Source organism: Myotis yumanensis, unplaced genomic scaffold (genome assembly GCF_028538775.1).
Source record: "Myotis yumanensis isolate MYYU_CA2020_CCGP unplaced genomic scaffold, mMyoYum1.0.hap1 SCAF_3, whole genome shotgun sequence".
NCBI lineage: Eukaryota > Metazoa > Chordata > Mammalia > Chiroptera > Vespertilionidae > Myotis > Myotis yumanensis.
The window spans coordinates 95,941,090-95,964,782 of NW_027223754.1; the positions used below are offsets into that span (position 1 = coordinate 95,941,090).

The 23,693-nt window shown below is 39.2% G+C and overlaps 1 protein-coding gene and 1 pseudogene across 3 annotated transcripts in view; one reads left to right on the forward strand and one right to left on the reverse strand.

The window, feature by feature from the left end:
- The window catches only part of SGCG (sarcoglycan gamma), a 158,589-nt gene that overhangs the window by 63,016 nt on the left and 71,880 nt on the right, over positions 1-23,693 (reverse strand). For all 3 annotated transcript variants that reach the window (XM_070407494.1, XM_070407493.1, XM_070407495.1), the window contains one exon: positions 7,839-7,926. In XM_070407494.1, coding sequence (XP_070263595.1) covers positions 7,839-7,926 — 88 coding nt within the window. The remainder of the gene's footprint in view (positions 1-7,838; positions 7,927-23,693) is intronic.
- LOC139005100 (small ribosomal subunit protein bS21m pseudogene) lies at positions 222-6,748 on the forward strand (annotated as a pseudogene).

Genomic DNA, 23,693 nt, shown 5'->3' on the forward strand with positions numbered 1-23,693 from the left:
TTAGGTTTTTTGAAATCTGCCAAAAACAATTTAATTCTGCCACTCATATTATTTAAAATCTGCATTCTTTTGAGTATTAACCAAGTAAGAATTTTATATTATGAAATGTGAGATTTATGAAAGACAATCTTATAAATGGCTCACTTTAATGGCAAAAATGACTCACACTCAGATTATCTTCTCTGCCCTTATCCTCAGAAGAGGTCCTCACCTCTTATTCCATGGTAAAAACAGTCATCACCATGGAAGAACTCCCTCAAATTTCTGCCCTTACCAAACGTATTTTTGTCTTCTTCACTCCTTCTTTCTTTTTATTTCAGTGACAAAGGCATCACTTTCTCCTCCAAGTTTAATTCCTTCACATGTGCTTTAGACCCATTGCCTTTCAGATCATTACTGTATTCAGCAAACATTTAACCAGTGCTATTATGGGCCAGGCACCTCATGGAGTGAATAAGGTCCTATACTCATCATTTTATTTCATAATTTCACTTCATACTTTCAATTTTTCTAACCCTGGCAGCATAATGGATTAATCTTTCTAAAACACAGCTCTCACCATTTGCTTACAGAATTACAAGTGTTCCCTAGTTCTTTTGCATGTTAGCTTTATATTCTTATCTAGAAAAGTAAATTTATTGAGAAAATGAATAGCTTATAGTTTTTGTGAATGTGTCCCTGTGTTCCTCATTAAAGTTGATGGATACCTGCTAGAAATTAAATAGAAGCTTTTCAATTAATATGTGAATCCATTTTGGACATGGTCACCAATGTATTCTTATATTATTTTATTAATTTGTACCTCAAAACCCTTCACTGATCCTTCATTTAAGAGTGTGTGTTTGGATAGAGAAACCAAGATGGCGGCATAGGTAAACACCTGAAATTGCTGTCTCGCACAACCACTTCAAAAATACAACTAAAAGACAAAACGGACATCATCCAGAACCACAGGAAAGCTGGCTGAGTGGAAATTCTACAACTAGAAGGAAAGAGAAAAGCACACTGAGACTCAGAGGAGGTGCGGAAGTCAAGTGCAGAGGTACAGAGGCTCGTGGAAAGGGCTGGCAACTGAGGATTTGGTTGTCTTTTTCAATTGGGAAGGAGACACACACTCCCGCTCTCAACTCCAGTTCCGGGCTAGTCTCTGGGGACCCAGACTCATACGGGGAGAAACTGGATTGTCTGGCAGCAGGCGGAATTCGAGGGTGGCTTTCTCTCAGAGGTGCTTGCAGCGATTACCGTGGGACACTGAGACCTGGGGCCTCTTAGGGAAGGATTGAGGATCAGCCATAGCTGTTTGCTCCATCCTGTTGATTCCCTGAGACCCCGCCGCACTCAAGCTGTGCCCAGAGGTTTTTGCATATGAATGACCTGGCCCTTTGCAATCTAAAATTACCTAACAAACTGCAGCTGGGTCAGAGAGACCCAGAACTTCCAAAAGAAGGCCCAAGGCCCCACAGCAGCTTGCATTGCTTCACAGCTGGGCCTCATCTGGGCACCTCCAAACCACAAACAAACAAGAGGAATCTGCAGATCTCTTCATAGCTCCTGCTGGGTAACCTCAGGCAGAGGCTAAATTAGCACCTCCTTAGAGATCCAAGTGCCAGTGTACCCAGTGGTAAAAGTGGGACCATCCAGATTACAACTCCTCAGATCCATAAGGGACACACTCAGGGGGCAGACTCAGTGAGCACCAAAGCCCCACTGAAGCAAGTCTTGCCCCATAAGGGTGTCTCCAGCACAGAAGTTCTCCCACAGTAGACACAGCTGATTCTCACAGCAAATTGCCCTGGAGGTCAATTCCTCCCAGTGATACCAACAACAATCAAGGCTTAACTACAACAAGACTGTGCACACAGTCCACAAAGGGGTGCACCAATAGTGTCCACCTCAGGTAATTGGGGAGGCTGAGCCACTGGGCCCTATAGGACACCTAGCACAGAAAGCCACTCTATCAACACAGGGAAGCATAAAAATGCGGAGACAAAGAAACAGGTCACAAATGACAGAAATGGAGGAAAGCAAACTACTGGATATAGAGTTCAAAACCACGGTTATAAGGTTTTTCAAGAATTTTCTAGAAACTGCCGATAAATTTAATGAGTCCTTCAATAAATCTAGTGAGACCCTCGAGGATATGAAAAAGGACCAAATAAAAATTAAGCATACACTGACTGAAATAAAGAATAATATACAGAGATCCAACAGCAGACTAGAGGATCGCAAGAATCAAGTCAAAGGTTTGAAATACGAAGAAGTAAAAAACACCCAACCGGAAAAGCAAAATGAAAAAAGAATACAAAAATATGAAGATCGTGTAAGGAGCCTCTGGGACAGCTTCAAGCGTACCAACATCCGATTATAGGGATGCCAGAAGAAGAGAGACAGCAAGATATTGAAAACCTATTTGAAGAAATAATGACAGAAAACTTCCCCTACCTGGTGAAAGAAATAGACTTACAAGCCCAGGAAGTGCAGAGAACCCCAAACAAAAGGAATCCAAAGAGGACCACACCAAGACACATCATAATTAAAATGCCAAGAGCAAAAGACAAAGAGAGAATCTTAAAAGCAGCAAGAGAAAGACAGTCAGTTACCTACAAGGGAGTACCCATATGACTGTCAGCTGATTTCTCAACAGAAACTTTGCAGACCAGAAGGGAGTGGCAAGAAATATTCAAAGTGATGAATAGCAAGAACCTACAACCAAGATTACTCTACCCAGAAAAGCTATCATTCAGAATTGAAGGTCAGATAAAGAGCTTCACAGATAAGAAAAAGCTAAAGGAGTTCATCACCACCAAACCAGTATTATATGAAATGCTGAAAGGTATCCTTTAAGAAGAGGAAGAAGAAGAAAAAGGTAAAGTTACAAATTATGAACAACAAATACACATCTATCAACAAGTGAATCTAAAAATCAAGTGAATAAAAAATCTGATGAACAGAATAAACTGGTGAATATAATAGAATCAGGGGCATAGAAAGGGAGTGGACTGACAATTCTCGGGGGGAAAGGGGTGTGGGGGATGCAGGAAGAGACTGGACAAAAATCGTACACCTATGGATGAGGACAGTGGGGGGGTGGGGTAAGGGCAGAGGGTGGGGGTGGGAACCTGGTGGAGGGGAGCTATGGGGGAAAAAAAGAGGAACAACTATAATAATCTGAAGAATAAAGATTTAATTTAAAAAATGATAAACATTGTTTTTGTTTTTTTTAAATAGAGTGTGTGTTTGTGTGTGTGTGTGTGTGTGTGTCCCTTATAAAGTGGATTCATTTTTTCCTCTTTTATCTTCTTTCTCTTAAGGAAGCCTGCGTTAATTTTTTTGATAGTTGCTTGTATTTTTGCTCTTTTGAGCTTTCACTCAGACTCAGTCACCCAGTGATTCAGTGTCATCATATACCTGGGTCACTGATATACCTTATGTATACACGCTGATTTTCATTAAATGATGAATATACAGTTATCTTCAATATGCAGTTATCTGAGTTTAAAATTAAGAAGAAAAAAATCTGAAATAATTTATCCAGTAAGAGTTCAAATAGTTTTGCTTGCTGGAGATTTATATAACAATTTTAGGAGGCTTTATTAAGTAAAAGGTGTTAAATTAATGACTTTTTTCTGTAATCATTGTTTTGTATATATTGATGAAATCTTCAACAAATGAATTTAGTTGTCTAATTTTTCTTAGTAACAAACCATATAAGCATTTGCTTAAATAAAAGAAAATGTAGTTTCTGTTCAACACAAATTTATTGTATTTTTTTATGCTCAAGGTCCTGTGCTATAAAAATTGAGGATATATAAGTGAGTGAGATGTAGCTCACAGTTTATAAGTTCATAGTTTATAAAAGAAAAAAGCATATAAATTTAGTTCCAGGACAATTTGATAGATGCCACGATACTAGCATGGACAATGTTCAATGAGAACCTCGACAAGTAATTGATGGTCCACCCTGGGGGTCAGAAACAGAACGCTGGGGGAGATGATATCTGAATGGACCTTGAGGAAACACTTTATGGTTCCCTACTGAGGGAGAAGGAGGCACTCCAGTAAAGGGTACTATTTAAATAAAGGTACAGTAGTGAATAAAGTTTCATTTTAATATTATTAAAAATATAGACATTGAATGTTAAATTTAAATATGTTTTCCACTTCAGAAAAAATTGTTCTCCAAAGATAACAAGACCAAAATAATAGGGATAGTAATCTCTTAAAATAATTAAGTTTATCATTGATCTTTTAACTCTTATTAATAACCTACTAGTTTTTATAACCTAGCTGGACATGGATTAGAACTGAGCAAGTAATCTTTTGTAGAAAAGGTCTTTAAGAAATAAAATTTAAATTCTATCTTGGTGATAAGTAAAACAGCTACCTGGTAAAATTAATTTTTAATGTAAGGAAGGAAATAAATAAAACGTACAGGAAATAAATAAAGGAAGGTTTTATGATCTGATGAATTTGTGAAATTGGCTTAGGGTTTGTCTAGTGAAAATACAATCAAATTCTTCCTGTCATACAATATGCCTCATTAACAGCCCTCCCCACTCCACTGTGATTGCTTGAATTTAAGATAACATCATTTCAAAACAAATATCAAATCTCACAAACCCATCTGAGTACAATTTGCATACTTCTGAGTGTGTCTCATTTTTTAGCTAACCAGAATGAGTTTCTGTTATTTTAAATCAAAAGAAAATTAACTGTAGTGACCAGAGCTGAATTTATAAGGTAAGATTCTATTATTGTTGCTTATGATTTGATATCTTTTAGTTCAACGGGGTCAAATATATGGTGATGGATGATTATTTAACTTTGGGTGGTGGGCACATAATGCAACATGAAGATTATGTATATCATAGAAATACACACTTGATACCTATATAAATTATTAGCAAATATCACCCAAATAAATTTAATAAAAAGAAAAAAAAAACATAGTTCATAGATTTGAAATGCTAGCTATTAGTGCTTGCTTTTCAATGCTTGATTTCTTTTGGAATTTAAGACTTTTGGTTTTGACTGTATTGATTGCCATTTTTTTCAGTGGTTTAATGATAAATAATTATTCATTTAATTAAATGGGGTTAATTTGGCTAGTTCACATAAGTTACATTTTAATATCTGGATTGGCTAAATTTAACTTCTTTTAGAAAATGTGAGGCTGGAATGACTTTAATTGTCAGAAGTCATCTACTGAAAATAATCTTGGATTTGGTGAACTGAGTTATAATCCTTAGCTCAGGGTTTTCAACATAAGAGGCTTTCCAACCAAATCTATAATAATAAAAGCATAATATGATAATTAAACCGGATGTCATTTGGACGTCCTTCAGATGAAGCCGAAGCGGTGGGGGCCGAGCCCCTTGTATGAATTTTGTGCATTGGGACTCTATTATTTAATAGAAATTACTAATTTTAGTGATCAGGCATGAAACTAAGGTTAAAAGTCAAGATTTGAGGCTAACAGTTTAAACCAAAGTAATTCCAATGGGAAACTTTTTTTCCCCAGTAAATTCTTTGTTTTCAAAAATGGTAACTATATTTGCAATAGCTGTAACAGTTACTGGCATGCCATAATTTAAGGAAATCTGGTTAGAGAGAGGGAGGGCTAGTGGAAACACTCCTGGCTGAGAGAAACAAGTCCTGGGGTCATTCCTGGTTTGACTTTTCTACTAACTAGCTGATCCTTCTGGAGCAAATTAGCTTTTTTAGTGCTTCAGTTTTGTTTCGTTTTTTTATTCATGAAATTGGCAACAAACTTCTATTATTTCTAATTCCCTTGGATGATATATGAAAATCCACATTTAACCAAAAATTAAGTGAGAAAATGAGGATTTGTTTTAAATCATTTTTAAGAATATAAAAGGAGTTATTTACTTTTGTAATTTCTAAAAAATAATAACACTTATATGTTATTAATTACTTTGCAGCATATAGAAACTGGTACATAGGCATTTGATAAATGTTTGTTGAAATAATGACAAAAATGGGCAAAATCCTGCAAACATTTTAAAGCTAGTCATTTAAAGAAATTTAAGAAATGACTGTAAAGATAAATTATAATACTATATAATTAATCAAGAACATATCACTTGACTTAGACAAGTTTCAAGAACATGTATGCCCAATAAGCTCAAGTTCATCTCTAGATACACTGAGAATTTCACTGGACTTAGTGATCAAACAAACTTCTAAGCAAAAGAGAAATACAATTAATTTTGTGAAATAAGTTATAGATTAAAACAACATAAAATATGGAGTTCTTGTATTAGTATAATAAAAAGGAACCATCAGGTTTACACATGGCTGTAGTTTCCAATGTAACATTATTCTGTTTTGTGAAAACAGCCATTTAAAAGAAGAAACACGTGTGTTTGTTTGTTTTTTTCCACTTCCTGTTGTGAGCAGGCTTTACGTCAGCTGGGTCCCGAGGGCTTGGGGTCTTACAGATTAAGGACTTAATTCCACGGTCATAGCAGGACATGTGAAGTTCATTGCCAGGACTGTGGTGGTATACGAAGGGAACATGGAAGGGGCATACAGGACCTTAAACAGAATCCTCAGCTTGGATGTGTTCATTGAGGACATCAATAGATGCAGGTACTATGAGAAGCTTTGCCACTGAAGGAAGAGGTAGAACTATGAAATTTGCTGGAGGATCTACAACATGGAAATTACTTGCAAGATCAACCTTTTGATGTGAGAGAATTGGAGGGATCCATGGAAGGGCTGCTGAGGCCTGCGGATAGTAGGCCCAGTGTGAAAACCCCTATCCAGGTGTGTCTTCACTTCTTTTCTTTCTTCAACTCCATTTTCTCTTACAATTTCTTGCAATAAACTCAATCATACATATAAAAACATTAAATAAATAAATAAATAAATAAATAAATAAATAATAAATAAATAAATAAAAAGACACAAAGTTAACCAGCTTGTGTTGGCAGTATAACTTTCATCTATTTTCCCATAATCAAAAGGGCCATCTAACTTCTTAAATTTGGCAAACATATAGAATGCTGATGGTGTAGAGAATGTATACAGTTTTCTTTTACATGCTGGCTTACCCTTTTGTTATTTCTTTTATATATTTTTGTTTTGCCTGAATCCTTTTTTTTACCATGCAAGTTTTTATGTGACTTCACTCCCATGTGACCTTATTCTCTGGTCTTTTCTGGTTGGATAGATTTGCATAGCCTGGCCAAGGGCATTCAGTTGAAGATAAGTCATGAATTTAGAATTAATGGAATTAAAAGACTAAATTGGTTGGTGTTGAGAACTACAACTAATCAGATGAAAAACTGGAGAGGTCCTGGAGGTCATATAAAGTTTGAACAGATGCAGCTGTAATACCCAAGGGAAAGAGGCAAATATACACACTGGGAAGCAGGGGTACCTGGCAGAGAGGGGCAGAGGGACATATAGGGAGGAAGCAGAGAGAGAGGGAGAGAATGAGGGAGAGAGAAAAAACAAATACTTTCGGGTCTCAGCCCCGGTCTCTGTTTTTTGAGGCCAACTACTTTGGTTATTTTTCTTTTGTCTCTGTGAGATTCTTTTATATCCTGTAATAATCATTATGTTTCTTGTGGTACCTTGAATGCTCCTCCATTTCTTGGAATCAAAATAACTTTAATTAAAATACTTCAGACGGTTGTCCCCTGATGCTACTTATTCTCTGTGGTCAGCACAACATGATATTTTTCTAAATTCATACATTGATTGTTCATAAATAACTTTGAATTCTTTAGAAGAAAAAAACAAACTTATTAATTTAGCACACTGTTCATGGACCACATATATGCAAAGCACTGTGATGAAGCCTCACTCACCCACTTTTAATCTTCCAGTGACCTCCCCTTCAGAGTTCTGTGCATTTACAGTCACATTCTGAGTAGAATGTAGAAGCAGAGATGAGTCCTAGAAAGGGATTTAAGAAATTAGCCAACTGTATATTATTTATAATGATTATATTTTTATATTTGTATACAAATTTAAGATTCATATAAAATAATTTCTCCATCATCACAGATTTATGTTTAGGACATGATATATTTTAAGAAGATAAATCAGAGAATGGTTAGCTCTTCTATAAGAAATACCATGTTACTTTTATTTTGTTTATTTATTTTAAAAAATATTTTTATTGATTTCAGTGAGGAAGGGAGAGGGCAAGGAAGATAGAAATGTCAATGATAAGAGAGAATCATTGATTGGCTGCCTCCTGCATGCCCCCTACTGGGGTTCAACCTTGCAACCTGGGCATGTGCCCTTGACCGGAATCAAATCCGGGACCCTTCAGTCCACAGGCCAATGCTCTATCCACTGAGCCAAACTTGCTAGGGCAGTACCATGTTACTTTTAAAATGCAAAGGCTTCTCATAGTTGCAAAAGAACTTTTAAAATTTGTTGGATGACTATTTTTTTGAGCTCTTTGTTGGAAGATAAAGAAGCTTTATGCTTACATTAGTGCTTTATGGTTCACTCAGAGGAAACCAAATGTGTTCCAAAGTTGTGGGGGGAAATATGATTTTTCAGAAGTAAAGAATTATAGAAGTGCTTTGTAATTCTATTAAGGGCAGAAATTCTCCAACTTGCTTTGTGAAAGCAGATGGATTTACCAGCATTTCATGTTTTATCCAATTATGTAACCTTAATACTTGTTGTTGCATTGTTATAAATAACTAGGGGCCTGGTGCATGAAATTCATGCATGGGCGGTGGCGGGGGGCCATCCCTCAGCCTGGCCTGCACCCTCTCCAATCTGGGATCCCTCTCACAATCCAGAACCTCTGGCTCCTAAGTCAGTGATGGCGAACCTTTTGAGCTCAGCTTGTCAGCATTTTGAAAAACCCTAACTTAACTCTGGTGCTATGTCACATATAGAAATTTTTTGATATTTGAAACCATAGTAAAACAAAGATTTATATTTTTGATATTTATTTTATATATTTAAATGCCATTTAACAAAGAAAAATTAACCAAAAAAATGAGTTCGCGTGTCACCTCTGACACGCGTGTCATAGGTTCGCCATCACTGTCCTAAGTGCTCACCTGCCTGCCCGCCTGATGGCCCTAACTACTCTCCCCTCCTTGTCTGATCACCCTAACTGCCTATCTGTTCTCCCCTCCTGGCCTGATCCCCCTAACTGCCTATCTGCTCTTCCCTCCTGGCCTAAACCCCCTAACTGCTCATCTGCTATCCCTTCCTCTCGCACCTTCAGACCCCAGCACAGGCATGTTGAGAGCTCTCCGCCGAGGCCCCGCCCCCATCCTGACACCCCCCCCCTCCAGGCCAGGCAGTGCCACGGGCCTGCACATGCCTCCGTCGGGGGGGGCTGCCCCCATCCTGATGCCCCCCTCCAGGCTGGGTGGTGCGGTGGCCTGTGTGTGCCTCTGCCGGGGAGGCTGCCCCCGGCAGAAGCCTCAAGTCCCAGTGGTGCAAGTTCCCGCACCCGTCCCTGCCCACCAGCTCCTGTGGGCACACAGCCTGTTGAACGGTTGTGACTGGGACACCGTTAGGACCAATTAGCATATTACCTCTTTATATATATATAGACTAGAGGCCCGTTGCACGAAATTTGTGCACTGGGGTGGGTGTCCCTCAGCCCAGCCTGCCCCCTCTCACAGACTGAGATCCTTCAGGGGATGTCCTACTGACAGCTTAGGCCTGCTCCCCGTGGGAGCAGACTGGCCTCCCTCTGCAGGAGGTGACCGGGCTGATCAGGGGAAGGTGCCAGCCCCATCACCCCGATGCTGCTGCCACTGCCAGCCACTGCAGCTGCCATGGTGTTTTCATCAACACAGACTCTAGTCCCTTCACCATGAAAAAATGACAACTTTCTTTAGGCATTTTCAAGATGTGTCTTTCATAGGATATAACCTTTCTTTCTTTCTTTCTTTCTTTCTTTCTTTCTTTCTTTCTTTCTTTCTTTCATTCTCACCTGAGGATATGTTTCCATTGATTTTTAGAGAGCTTGAAAGAGAAAGGGAAAGACAGAGAGAAACATCAATGTGAGAAGGACACTTCGATTGGTTGCCTCCTGCATGAGCCCTGACCTGGGCCCCGGCCAGGGAGGATCCTGCAACCTAGGTACATGCCCTTGATCAGAATCGAACCCAGACCCTGCGGTTGGCAGGCTGAGACTCTATCCACTGAGCCAAACCGGCTAGGGCAGGATATGACATTTCTTAGCCCTTTCAGCAGCGGACCTTAGTTTTTTCCTCCAGGAGTGTGGTGGAAAAACCCTAGATCACCTTGTTGGATTCTTATTACCCAAGTTACCAAGAACACTGTGAGTGGTGGCGTACAGGGAGCTTAGCCAATGAGAGGTCAGAAAAGGTGTTTCCTCTTCAGCTCATGCACAGAGGCCCCCCTGTGTTGTGTCTGCTGAGGTGAGGGTGTGCTCCGAGCCGCGCGGCGGCCACTGAGACCACACCCCCAGCCCTGCATTGTGTCCGCTGGGCTAGGGATGTGCACCGAGCTGTGTGTGCTGCCTGCCCAGATGCCCTCCCTCCCTCCTCGGCTGGGGCACAGATGCTATGGGCAACTCCATCTTTGTGACAGAGTGACAGTTAATTTGCATATCACCCTTTTATTAGATTAGATTAGCATGATAATAAGAGTTAAATATTTACCCACAATTTTAGCATCCATTTTCTCATTTTATCCTCCACATTTGAAGTAGGTACCCTTATTTCTGATATATAGATGAGGAAATTGAGTTCAAAGAAATAAATTACAGCTCACTGAAAGTCATAGCTAGCAACTGACAGTTCTACAACAGAACCAGATCTTTAGATGCTGTTTTCTACCATTCCCCTAGAATGGGAGGAGCTGCGAGGTCTACTCCTGTGCCTAGACAAAATAAGCTATCTGGGAACCACTAGGGCTGTCTGATCCAATGGGCACTCTCAAACCCTTTTATTTTTCTGCCTTCCACTGCAGATGTTGGAAAAGCTAATTGCTTTCTCAGCCTGTCTTGTAGCTATGGGCACCCAAGTGACACAATTTTGGTCAATGAGATATAAGCCAAAATTTGCTGAGGGTGGGCTGGGGGTTTTAGGCAGGATTTTGCTTTTCTGATGAAAAGGATGCATGCATTGGCACATTTCCTTGGCCACATGCCTTGAATATTGCCTAGCAGATACCTAGTGACCGGAGGATGGCGTCAACAATGGTGAGTGTGAACTTGTGTCTGAGTTGCCCCTTCTAGCTTTTAGGTATGTGAGAATACAAGTTCTAATTAATTTATACCACTACTAGCTACATTTTCTGTTAGAATTTAAAGCAGAAATTGCTCTGTAACAATATTAACAACAAAATGATATAAATATTCCCTCTATTATTTAACAAAAGCTCTTATATTGAATTGCATTTGCACTTTAATCTACATTTTATAAGCCCATTCAAATAATCAAAAAGACCATTTTTTAAAAAACTGCAATGTTTATTGTGAAATGTGGGGCAATTCCATTTTATAGGTGAGGAAGCTGAGATCTAGAGATTGTGAATGAGTTTTTCAGTTTTCATAATTAGCTAGCGATATCCTGTAGACAAATTCTATGCCATTTGTAGAATAATAGAAAGGTAGAAAGTAAATATTTAATTTTGCCATTCATCTGAATTGAATTCTGATTGTATTTATTAGGCAAAAACAATGTATCATTCAACATTATATTTAGATTTAGGAGGTAGATAAAAGAGCCATAGAACATAATATCTTTTCTCCAGAGTGTGTGATTTAGATAAGGAGCTATGAGAGAGCTGCATAAAAGACCATTAAAAATTTAAGAATGTATTGGTAAGGCCCAAATGCAGATCACAACAGACTTAAGAGTTCTCAATAATCCTCTTTGGTCACTTTATATATAGATATAATTAAACAAGTACTTCAAATTGGAACCTAATATGAGAATGGCAGAGGCTTAGTTAGTCATTGAGATAGTATTTGTATATTAGAAAGTCTGCCAAATAGTCTGTGGAAAAAATATATTTGTTGTCATACAGTTATTCAAATTATCACCTTACCATTCTTTGAATGTCTAGAGCAGTGATGGCGAACCTATGACACGCGTGTCAGAGGTGACACGCAAACTCATTTTTTTGGTTGATTTTTCTTTGTTAAATGGCATTTAAATATATAAAATAAATATCAAAAATATAAATCTTTCTTTTACTATGGTTGCAAATATAAAAAAATTTCTATATGTGACATGGCACCAGAGTTAAGTTAGGGTTTTTCAAAAGGACACTTATGTAATACCCTTTGTAATACTTTAAGCGGAAAAAAATAAATAAATAAAAAAAGTTAGGGTTTTTCAAAATGCTGACACGCTGAGCTCAAAAGGTTTGCCATCACTGGTCTAGAGGATCATTGGTGGTGTCCCCTCTACAATTTTTGACATTAGCCATTTCTGTACTCTCTTTTTAATGATTAATCTAGTTAGAGGTTGATTAATTTTGAATGATCTTTTGGTTTTTGGTTTCATTGGTTTCTCTATTGCTTTTTTTTTTTTTGTCTTTTAAGGTTTTTATTTCTTTTTTTTTTTTTGCTAAAAGTATTACAAAGGGTATTACATAAGTGTCCTCCCCCCCCCCCCCCCCCCCCCGCTGCCCTTGACAATCCCCTGCCCTCCCTTACCCCCCAGTGTCTTATGTCCATTAGTTATGCTTATATGCATGCATACAAGTCCTTCGGTTGATCTCTTACTCCCCTCCCTCCTGACCCCCAACCCTCCCTGGCCTTCCCACTGCAGTTTGACAATCAGTTTAAGGCAGCTCTGCCTCTGTATCTATTATTGTTCAGTTTCTCTATTGCTTTTGTTTTCTTTTTTAAAAGTTCTGCTTTTTATTCTTTTATTTATTCTCTTACATTTGGTTTAATTTGTTCTTTCTTTCTAGCTTCTCAAGGCATATGCACAAGTCATTAATGTTCTTTATTTTTAATATAGGCACTTAGTACTATAAGTTTTCCTCTAAACACAGCTTTAACTACATACTCCCAAATTTAATATATTATTTTTTAAATTTTTAATTAGTTAAAAATACTCTTTAATTTCTACTTGATTTCTTTTCTGACCCATGTGTTATGTATAAATGTTTTATTTAATTTCCAAATATTTGGGAAATATTTAGATATTTTTGTGTTACTATTGTCTTATTAAAATTAATTATGGTCAGATAACATATATTGTATGATTTCAATACTTATATATTTATTTAGATTTGTTTTATAATCCAAAAAAATAACATTAATAAATATTCCTTGTGCATTTGAAAATAACTTGTATTCAGCTGCTGGTAGGAGTGCTATGGAAATATTAGTTATATCAAATAGGTAGATAGTTTGTTCAAATCTCCTATATCTTTATTGATTTTCTGTGGGTTTGTTATATCAGTTATTGGCAGAGGCATGTTGAAACCTATGACTATAAATTTTAATAATTTTTTTTCTTGAAGTTCTATCAGCTTTTCCTTCAGGCATTTTGAAGCTCAAATATTAGATATATAAATATTTAGCTACATATGCCGAAACCAGTTTGGCTCAGTGGATAGAGCATCGGCCTGCGGACTGAAGGGTCCCAGGTTCGATTCCGGTCAAGGGCATGTACCTGGGTTGCGGGCACATCCCCAGTGGGGGGTGGGCAGGAGGCAGCTGTTTGATGTTTCTCTCCCATCAATGTTTCTGACTATCTATCTCTCTCCCTTCCTCTTTGTGAAAAATCAATAAAATATATTTTTAAAAAAATATTTAGCTACATAAATGTTGATGAATTTATTCCTATGTCATTTGAAATGACCCTCAGTATCTCTGAGATATTTATCTCTTGCTCTGAAATCTAATTTGTCTGTTATTAACACAGTTGATCCTTAAACAACATGGGTATGAACTGTGAGGGTCAATTATATGTGGATTTTTTTCAATAAACACTGCAAACGTGTCTTTTTTTCCTTATAATTTTTTCTAGCTTACTTTATTGTAAGAATACAGCATATAAAACATCTTATATATATTAATTGATAGTTTATGTTTTCAGTAAGGCTTTTTGGTCAACAGTAGGTAGACATGTTGTGCATCTCATCCTGAAGCCAGACTGGAAATACAACTAAATCAGAGAACATCCACCCAGAATTAACAAATTAGACACAGGTGAAGAGACAATTTACAACAATAAAGGGCAGAGGATGCCTGGAGACTGGTAGGAATGGGGACATGGGTTTGAGACAGGCAACCAGCCAGCAGGCCAAGAAGATAAGGAGGAAGCTGCATTGCACCAAAGCTATGTCCATTGGTGACAGGCATAACATCCAACTGTGAAAAGGAAAAGGTCACAGGGCTGCTGACTGCCAGGGAATCTGGACCCAAGACCACAGCTGCAAAAGGCTGCACCATGAAAGGTGAAAGGTGCCCCAAGCAGCACAGTGCAGTTTCATAGTAGTTTTGGTTTGGTTTTGTCTTTGCTTTTATCCTCTAAACCCAGAACACATGACTTTTCCATTGAAAAACTCACCCGAGGCTTTAGCGCAGACTTGAGGTGTCTGAGGAGAGGCTGGGGAGGTAAGCAAGGCAGGGAGACATGGCCAGGAGTCCTGCACTGGGACATTCTTAAGCTTCCAAACCTAAGTGGCCATTTCTCCCCAGAAGAGCTAGCCCCTCCCAGTAGCCTCAAGGCAGGTAATAGAGCCTGCCACTCCTACAGTTTGAGCTTTACAGAGGAAACAAAAGCAGAGGCCAAGGTTATGGGCCTGAATAGTCCCAAGGAGCCCTCAGTGACTGGATTGGAAGAGGGGCCAGTATGCCCTACTATTCTGGGAACCAAACTGATAAAAACTCCAGGTTGCCAGCCAATCCCATTGGTCTCCATATAAGATCTCTGACCAACCAAGGCTAGAGTAATATATTGGGCCACTCATGGAGGAATAGCTCTGAGTCAGGAAAAAATATCCATCTTATTCTCTGAAAGCAAAACAGCACCAACCCCACCTAAAGCCCTGTCAGAAAGAGAAGCTTGAGTGATTAAGACTGACAGTTGGCAGGCAGACAAAGAGGGCAGATTGGCTCTGCCTGCTTGCACCAAGGCTTGTGGAAACAGAGACAAGCAGAGGGCCTGTGGAAACAGACACAAGCTGAGGACCTGTGGATCGCTTGGAGCTTCAAGCAGGGTGCAAAAAGCCAAAAGACAGGGCCTGACAGTGGCCAGCACCTAACTACCTACCAGTAAGCCCAGAATTAGCAGACAGAAACAGAAGAATGGGGTCCTAAACCAGCTCTCAGCGGGCATTAAAACTCTGCTGAAGCGAATGACACTTTACTTTTTTATTTTTTTAAATGTGTTATTTAAATTTTTAATTTCATCTTATTTTATTATTTTTATTTATTATTTGCACCTTTTTCTTCCTCACTTCTTTTTTTTCCTCCCATTTTCCTTCTCCTTTTCCCATCTTAGTTTTCTTATTTCCTTCCTTTTTCCTCCTTTTCAAAAATAGAACTTCTTTATCTGCTTTATTGATGTGTTATTATTCTAGTCTCTGTTGGTTTATTCATAAACCAGTTAATAATGAGGATTTTTTTCAATAGATGGAGTTACACATATGTTGATATATATGCGATTTGATATGTATGCTATTTTGTATTGACAGTAAACTTCAAAACTTCATATGTCAAATTTGCTGAAGGTTTTAACATCATAGATATGTTTACACTTAAAAATGTCAAATTTTGTGCCAAAAAAAAGAGCATTTGTGGGAAGTTTTAATTCATTATTTTGGAGAAAAGTGCTGCTGAAAGTTATTGTATACTTCGGGAAGCTTATGGTGAATATGCTCCATCTCAAGATACTTGTGAACGCTGGTTTAAACGCTTTAAAAGTAATGATTTCAATGTAAAAGACAAAGAATGTCCAGGTCAACTGAAAGTTTGAAGGCCAACAATTACAAGTATTATTAGATGAAGATATGTGTCAAACTCAAAAACAACTTGCAGAAAGATTAAACGTTGCTCAGCAAACAATTTCTGATTGTTTACAAGCAATGGGAAAGATTTTAAAGGAAGGAAAATGGGTGCCACATCAACTGAACGAAAGACAAATGGAAGACCAAAAAGTCATCAGTAAAATGTTGCTTCAACTGCATGAAAGAAGGTCTTTTTTGCATCAAATTGTGACTGGCGATGAAAATGGATTTATTTTGAGAATCCCAAATGCACAAAATCATGGGTTGATCCAGCTCAGCCATCAACATCGACTGCAAGGCCAAATCTCTTCAGAAAGAAGACAATGCTCTGCGTTTGGTGGGATCGGGAAGGTATGGTGTGTTACGAGCTTCTAAAACAGGTGAAACTGTTAATACCAATTGCTGCCAACAACAAATAATCAATTTGAACCACACTTTAATCATAAAATGACGAGAATGAGCCAGAAGACACAACAAAGTAATTTTGCTTTATGATAATGCACCATCACACACTTTAAAACCAGTTAAAGACACGTTAAAAGATCTTTCCTGGGAAGTATTAACCCACCCGCCATATTCACCAGACCGTGCTCCTTCAGATTACCACTTGCACCGATCAATGGCACATGCACTTTCTGAGCAGCACTTCAAAACATATGAAGAAGTGGAAAATTGGGTCTCTGAATGGTTTGCTTTAAAACAAGAAAAGTTCTATTGGAACGGTATCCACAAATTACCTGAAAGATGGGGAAATGTGTAGCTAGCAATGGACATTACTTTGAATAAAGCATTTTTGATGTTTCTCTTGAAATTATTGTGTTTTCTTTGATTACAAAATCTGCATTATTAACTGGTACACCTATATATCTAATTTCCTCTTCCCTGCTCCTACTCTGTTTCCCCTTCTCTTTTCTTTTTCTTCACTACTCAATTCCTTTTCTTTCTTCTCTTTGGCTTTTCTTCTCCTAATTTTTTTACTTGTTTCACTTGCTAAATGTAGGTCTATCTGCTCTCTCTTCCATTCTTCTTTTCAAAAAAATTTTTTAAAATTTTTTCTTCCAGTCTTCTCATTTCTTTTCTCCATCCTCTATTCTAAACTGTGGTCTTTCCCATATTCATCCAATTCCTTAACTGTATTTTCTCTATTTAAGCTCTGAATCCACAGATTCTTTCCCCCCTTTTTTTCTGGGTGTTTTTTGTTTGTGATTTTTGGTTTATTTGTTTGTTTTGTTGTGTTTTCTCCCCATATTATTTCTTTATTTTTTCTCTTTTTTTTCACTATCATTCTTGCTCTCTTTCCTATTTCCTAATTCTCTTTTCTCTGGTGGTCACTTTTATTGGGGTTATAGGTGACTTATCTACATTCGTGTTCTGTTCCTTCTGTGTCATGTCTTGTCATGTTGTATTTTGTGCTGTTTATTCAGCATCTCCATAACGGTTGGCACAATGTGGTAGGGAGTGAGCCACATAATCAGACACCCTGAGAGGAGACTCCATTCATGAACGGAACAATAACATTCAAGATCCAACTATATCAGGAGAACCCAAATATCTCAAGTAGTGGGCCTCCCAAAACACCCAGACCAGGAAACATGAGAGACTGCACCAATGGGTCCCACAAAACATCTACTACATAAGACCAATTCAAAAAATCTGGGTGGCATAGCAGTTTGATCTAATACATAGAAAAATTACAAAGGAACAGCAAAAATGGGGAGACAAAGAAACAACCCCCAAATGAAAGAAAAGGAGGAATCACCAGAATAGGAACCAGATGAAATGGAGGCAAGCAATTTGTCAGACAAAGAGTTCAGAGTAATGGTTATAGGATACTAAAATGCCTGGATGAGAAATCATGATGTGTAAGAATAAAGTGGAAATGAAGAATGACATAGCTGCAATAAAGAGCACAATGAAAGGTTTCAACAGCAAACTAGAAGATGCTGAGGACCAAATCAGCGAGTTAGAAGACAAGGTCGAAAAAAACACCCAAGCAGAGCAGCAACTGGAAAAAAATTTAAAAAGCAGGAGGAGAGTCTAAGGGAGCTCTAGGACAACAAGAAACAAAACAACATCTGCATCATAGGGGTGCCGGAAGGAGAGAAAGCTGAGCAAGGAATAGAAAAGCTGTCTGAAGAAGTAATGACAGGAAGCTTCCCTGAGGTTGGGAAGAAAAGGTCACACAAATCCAAGAACCACAGAGAGTTTCAAACAAGATGAACACAAAAAGACTGACACCAAGACACATTGTAATTAAATTGGCAAACATCAACGACAAAGTAAGATTCTTTAAGGCTGCCAGAGAGAAACAGGAAGTTACCTACAAGGGATCTCCCATTAGACTATCAACTGATTTCTCAACAGAAACACATACAAAGTGATGCAAAGCAAGGAACTGAATTCAAGAATACTCTATCCAGTAGCGCTAATATTCAAAATTGAAGGTTGAAATCAGGAGCTTTGCAGAAAAAAAAAAAGCTAAGAACATTTATTACCACTATTACCACCAAGCCAACAATGTAAGAAATGCTAAAGGGACTGCTATAAAATGAAGAAATAGAAATGGAAGAAGGAACACAGGCATAAAGAATAAAAATGGCAACAAAAAAGTACTTATCTACACTAATAAAAGAGAAACATGGTAATTGGCGTACAACCGCTACCCTTCCCATTGGCTAATCAGCATATCCTTATGCAAATTAACTGTCAGCCAAGATGGCGGCCGGCAGCCATGCACTGAAGCGAGCAGGGAGGCTTGCTTCCTCCAGGGACTGCAGATTCCAATGTTCCCCGCCTCACTTGCTGGCCTCTCAACTGCAACTCTAAGCAACTATTACTATGTTGCAAATAAGAAGCTAAACAAAACTGGCTTTCAGTCAGCCCCGGACCGCAACATTGTATCCATGTTTTCAGCAGCGAGGCCTCAGAGCTAAAGCTGGCCCAGAATAAAATAAAAAAAAAGAAAACAAGGAGCGGTTGGGAGCTTTTAGTCAACTGCCAGCGGGAAAACAGCTCTCAGCCCCTCAGCCAGCCTGGCCAGGCACCCCAGTGGGGACCCCCACCCTGATCCAGGACACCCTTCAGGGCAAACCAGCCGGCCCCCACCCGTGCACCAGGCCTCTATTCTATATAGTAAAAGGGTAATATGCCTCCCGGCACCGAGATCAGCGGAGCAGCGAGGCTCCCGGCACCGGGATCAGCGTGACAGGGGGCAGCGCCCAAACCTCCTGATCAGCCCTGCTCTGTGCCTGATAGGGGGGAGCTCCCCAATCCCCTGATTGCCCTGCGGCTCTGTCTGTGACAGAGTGCAGCGCACCAACCCCCTGATCGGCCCTGCTCTGTGTGTGACAGGGTGAGGTGCCCCAACCCCCCGCTCCCACGGGACCTGCTCTGTGTGTGACAGGGTAGAACCATAACCTCTCCATCGGCCCTGCCCTGAGTGTGACAGTGGTGGTGCCCCAACCCCCTGATCGGCCCTGCTCTGTGGGTAATAGAGGGTGGCGCCCCAATCCCCCTCCACGGGCCTTGCTCTGTGTGTGACAGGGTAGAGCCATAACCTCCCCATTGGCCCTGCCCTGAGTGTGACAGGGTGCAGCGCCCCAACCCCTTGATCCGCCCTGCTCTGTGTGTGACAGGGGGCGGTGTCCCAGCTCCCCTATCGGCCCTACTCTGTTAGTGACAGCGGGGAGCTCCTCAACCCCCTGATGTGCCCTGCTCTGTGAGTGACAGGGGGCAGCGCCCCAACCCCCCTGATGGACCCTGCTCTGTTAGTGACAGGGGGCAACACCCCAACCCCCTGATTGGCCCTGCTCTGTGCGTGACAGGGGGTGGCACCGCAACCTCCCCATTGACCCTGCCTTGAGTGTAACAGGGGGCGGTGCCCCAACCCCCCAATCAGTCTATCCTGAGTGTGACTGAGGGTGGCATTGCAACCTCCCGATCCGCCCTGCTCTGTGCATGACAAGGGGCGGCGCCCCAACTCCCCAATTGGCCCTGCTCTGAGCCCGACCAGGGGCTGCACCTAGGGATTGGGCCTGCCCTCTGCCACCCGGGAGCAGGCCTAAGCCAGCAGGTTGTTATCTCCCAAGGGGTCCCAGACTGTGAGAGGGCACAGGCCAGGCTGGGGGGACCCCCCCCCCCTCCCGCCGAGTGCACAAATTTTTGTGCACCGGGCCTCTAGTATATAATAACCTTAATGTAAATGGATTAAATGCTCCAATCAAAAGACATAGGGTACCTGAATGGATAAGAAAACATGACCCATATGTATGTTGTATACAAGAGACCCACCTCAGAACAAAGGAATCACACAGACTGAAAGTGAAGGGAAGGAAAAAATTTTTTCAGGCAAATGGAAATGAAAAAAACAAAAACTTAGGATAGCAATACTTATATTTGACAAAATAGAGCTCAAAGTGAAGGCCATAACAAGATATAAAGAAGGCTACTTCATAATATTACAGGGATCAATAAAACAGGAGGCTATAACTCTGGTAAACATATATGCATCCAATACAGGAGCATCTAAATATATAAAAAACTTCTGGAGAATATCAAGGGAGAGATCGACAGCAATACAATCATAGTAGGGGACTTTAATACCCCACTGATATCAATGGATAAATCGTCTAGACAAAAAATCAACAAGGAAACAGCAATCTTAAATGACACTCTAGAACAAATGGAACTAATTGACATTTTCAGAATATTCCACTCCAAAGCTACAGTATATACATTCTTCCCAAATAAATATAGGACATTTTCAAAGATAGACTACATGTTAGTACACAAGCTAAGTCTCTACAAATTCAAGAAGATTGAAATATCAAGCATCTTCTCATACCACAATGGCATGAAATTAGAAATCAGCTACAGTAAAAATCCTAAAAAAACAATCAAGTACATGGAGGCTCAATAGCATGCTATTAAACAATGAGTAGGTTACCAAAGAGATCAAAGAAGAAATAAAAAACATCCTGGAAACAAATTAAAATGAACACACAACAATACAAAACCTATGGGACACAGTGAAAGCAGTCCTGAGAGGGAAGTTCATAGCACTACAAGCCTACATTAAAAAAACAAACAAACAAGAAAAACTGGTAATAAGTTATCTAACACTACAACTTAAATAATCTGAAAGAGAAAAACCCAGAACAAGTAGAAGGAAGAAAATAATAAATATCAAGGGGAAGTAAATGACATAGAGACCAAAAAACAAACAAACAACAATACAGAAGAACAATAAAACCAAGAGCTGGTTCTTTGAAAGGATAAACAAGATTGATAGACCTCTAACCAGGCTCACCAGGAAACAAAAAGAGAGGACCCAAATAAACAAAATCAGAAATAAAAAAGGTGAAGTAACAACTGACCCCACAGAAATACAAAGGATTGTAATAAAATACTATGAACAATTTTATTCCAACAAACAGGACAATCTGGATGAAGTGGACATATTCCTAGAAAAATACAACCTTCCAAAACTCTATCAGGAAGAATCAGAAAACCTGAATAGGCTGATAAATCTGATGAAATTGAAGCAGTAATAAAAAATAAAAATAAAAAACTTCCAGCAAACAAAAGCCCTGGTCCAGATGGATTCAAGGAGGAGTTTTATCCAATATTCAAAGAAGAACTATCACCTCTACTCCTCAAACTATTCCAAAAAATTCAAGAGGAAGGAATACTTCTAAACTCTTTCTATGAGGCCACCATCACCCTAATTCCAAAACCAGAAAAAGACACTACAAAGAAAGAGAACTACAGGCAAATATCTCTGATGAACATAGATGCTAAAATCCTCAACAAAATTTTAGCAAACCAGATCCAGCAATACATTAAAAAGATTGTATATCATGACCAAGTGGGATTTATTCCAGAGATGCAAGGCTGGTACAATATTCACAAATCAATAAATATGATACAGCATATAACAAGATTGCAAGACAAAAATCACATGATCATATCAGTCAATGCAGAAAAAGCACTCGACAAAATCCAACACTCTTTTTTGATAAGAATTCTTCAGTAAAGTGGGAATAGAGGGAACATATCTCAACATAATAAAGGCCATACATGACAAACCTATAGCCAACATCAAACTCAATGGGCAAAAACTAAAACTGTTCACCCTAAGAACAGGAACAAGACAGGGATGCCCTTTTTTACTACTCTTGTTTAACATAGTTCTGGAAGTCCTGACCATAGTGATCAGACAAGAAGAAGAAATAAAAGCAATCTAAATTGGAAAGGAGGAAGTAAAACTGTCATTATTCACAGATGACATGATATGGTGCATAGAAAAGCCTAAAGACTCCATAAAAAAAAACTACTGGATTTAATAAATGAGTTCAGAAATGTAGCAGGATATAAAATGAAGACCCAAAAATCCATAGATTTTATACAGCAACAGTGAACTCTCAGAAAGAGAAACAAAAACAAAAACAAAAAAATCCCATTTACCATTTCAACAAAATAATTAAGATACTTAGGAATAAACGTAACCAAGGAGGTAAAAGACCCATACTCTGAAAACTACAAGACATTGAAAAAAGAGATAGCCCTAGCTGGTTTGGCTCAGTGGATAGAGTGTCAGCCTGCGGACTGAAGGGTCCCAGGTTCAATTCCGGTCACGGGCACATGCCCAGGTTGCAGGCTTGATCTCCAGTAGGGGCCATGCAGGAGGCAGCTGATCAGTGATTCTCTCTCATTATTGATGTTTCCATCTCTTTCTCTCCCTCTCCCTTCCACTCTGAAATCAATAAAAAATAAAAAAATACTGAACACATTTATCAACATAAATGTGGCCTCAGTGTATTAAAAAAGAAAGAAGAGATAGAGGAAGATATAAACAAGTGGAAGAATATACCATGTTCCTGGATTGGTAGAATCAACATCATTAAAATGTCCATACTACCCAAAGCAATCTATAGATTCAATGCAATCCCTATTAAAATACCAACAGACCTAGGACAAACACTCCAAAAATTTATATGGAAACAAAAAAGACCCCAAATAGCTGCAGCAATCTTGAGAAAGAAGAACAAAGTTGGAGGAATCACAATGCCAGATACCAAGTAATACTACAAAGCCATTGTACTCAAAACAGCCTGGTACTGGCACAAGGACAGGCATATAGATCAATGGAACAGAACAGAGAACCCAGAAATCAATCCAAACCACTATGCTCAATTAATATTTGGCAAAATAGGCAAGAGTATACATTGGAGCAGAGACGGTCTCTTCAATAAATGGTATTGGGAAAATTGGACAGGTAAATGCAAAAAATGAAACTAGACCACCAACTTACACCATACACAATAATTTACTCAAAATGGATAAAAAACTTAAACGTAAGATGTGAAACCATAAAAGTCCTAGAAGAAACCATAGGCACCATAATCTCAGACATCTCTCATAGCAATATGTTACTGATACTTCTCCTAGGACCGTGGTCGGCAAACCACGGCTCGCGAGCCACATGCAGCTCTTTGGCCCCTTGAGTGTGGCTCTTCCACAAAATACCACATGCTGGCAAGCACGTACAGTGCGATTGAAACTTCGTGGCCCATGCGCAGAAGTCGGTATTTTGTGGAAGAGCCACACTCAAGGGGCCAAAGAGCCGGATGTGGCTCACGAACCATGGTTTGCAGAGCAGCAGTTTGCTGACCACTGTCCTAGGACACTAGAAATGAAGGGGAAAATAAACAAATAGGACTACATGAAAATTA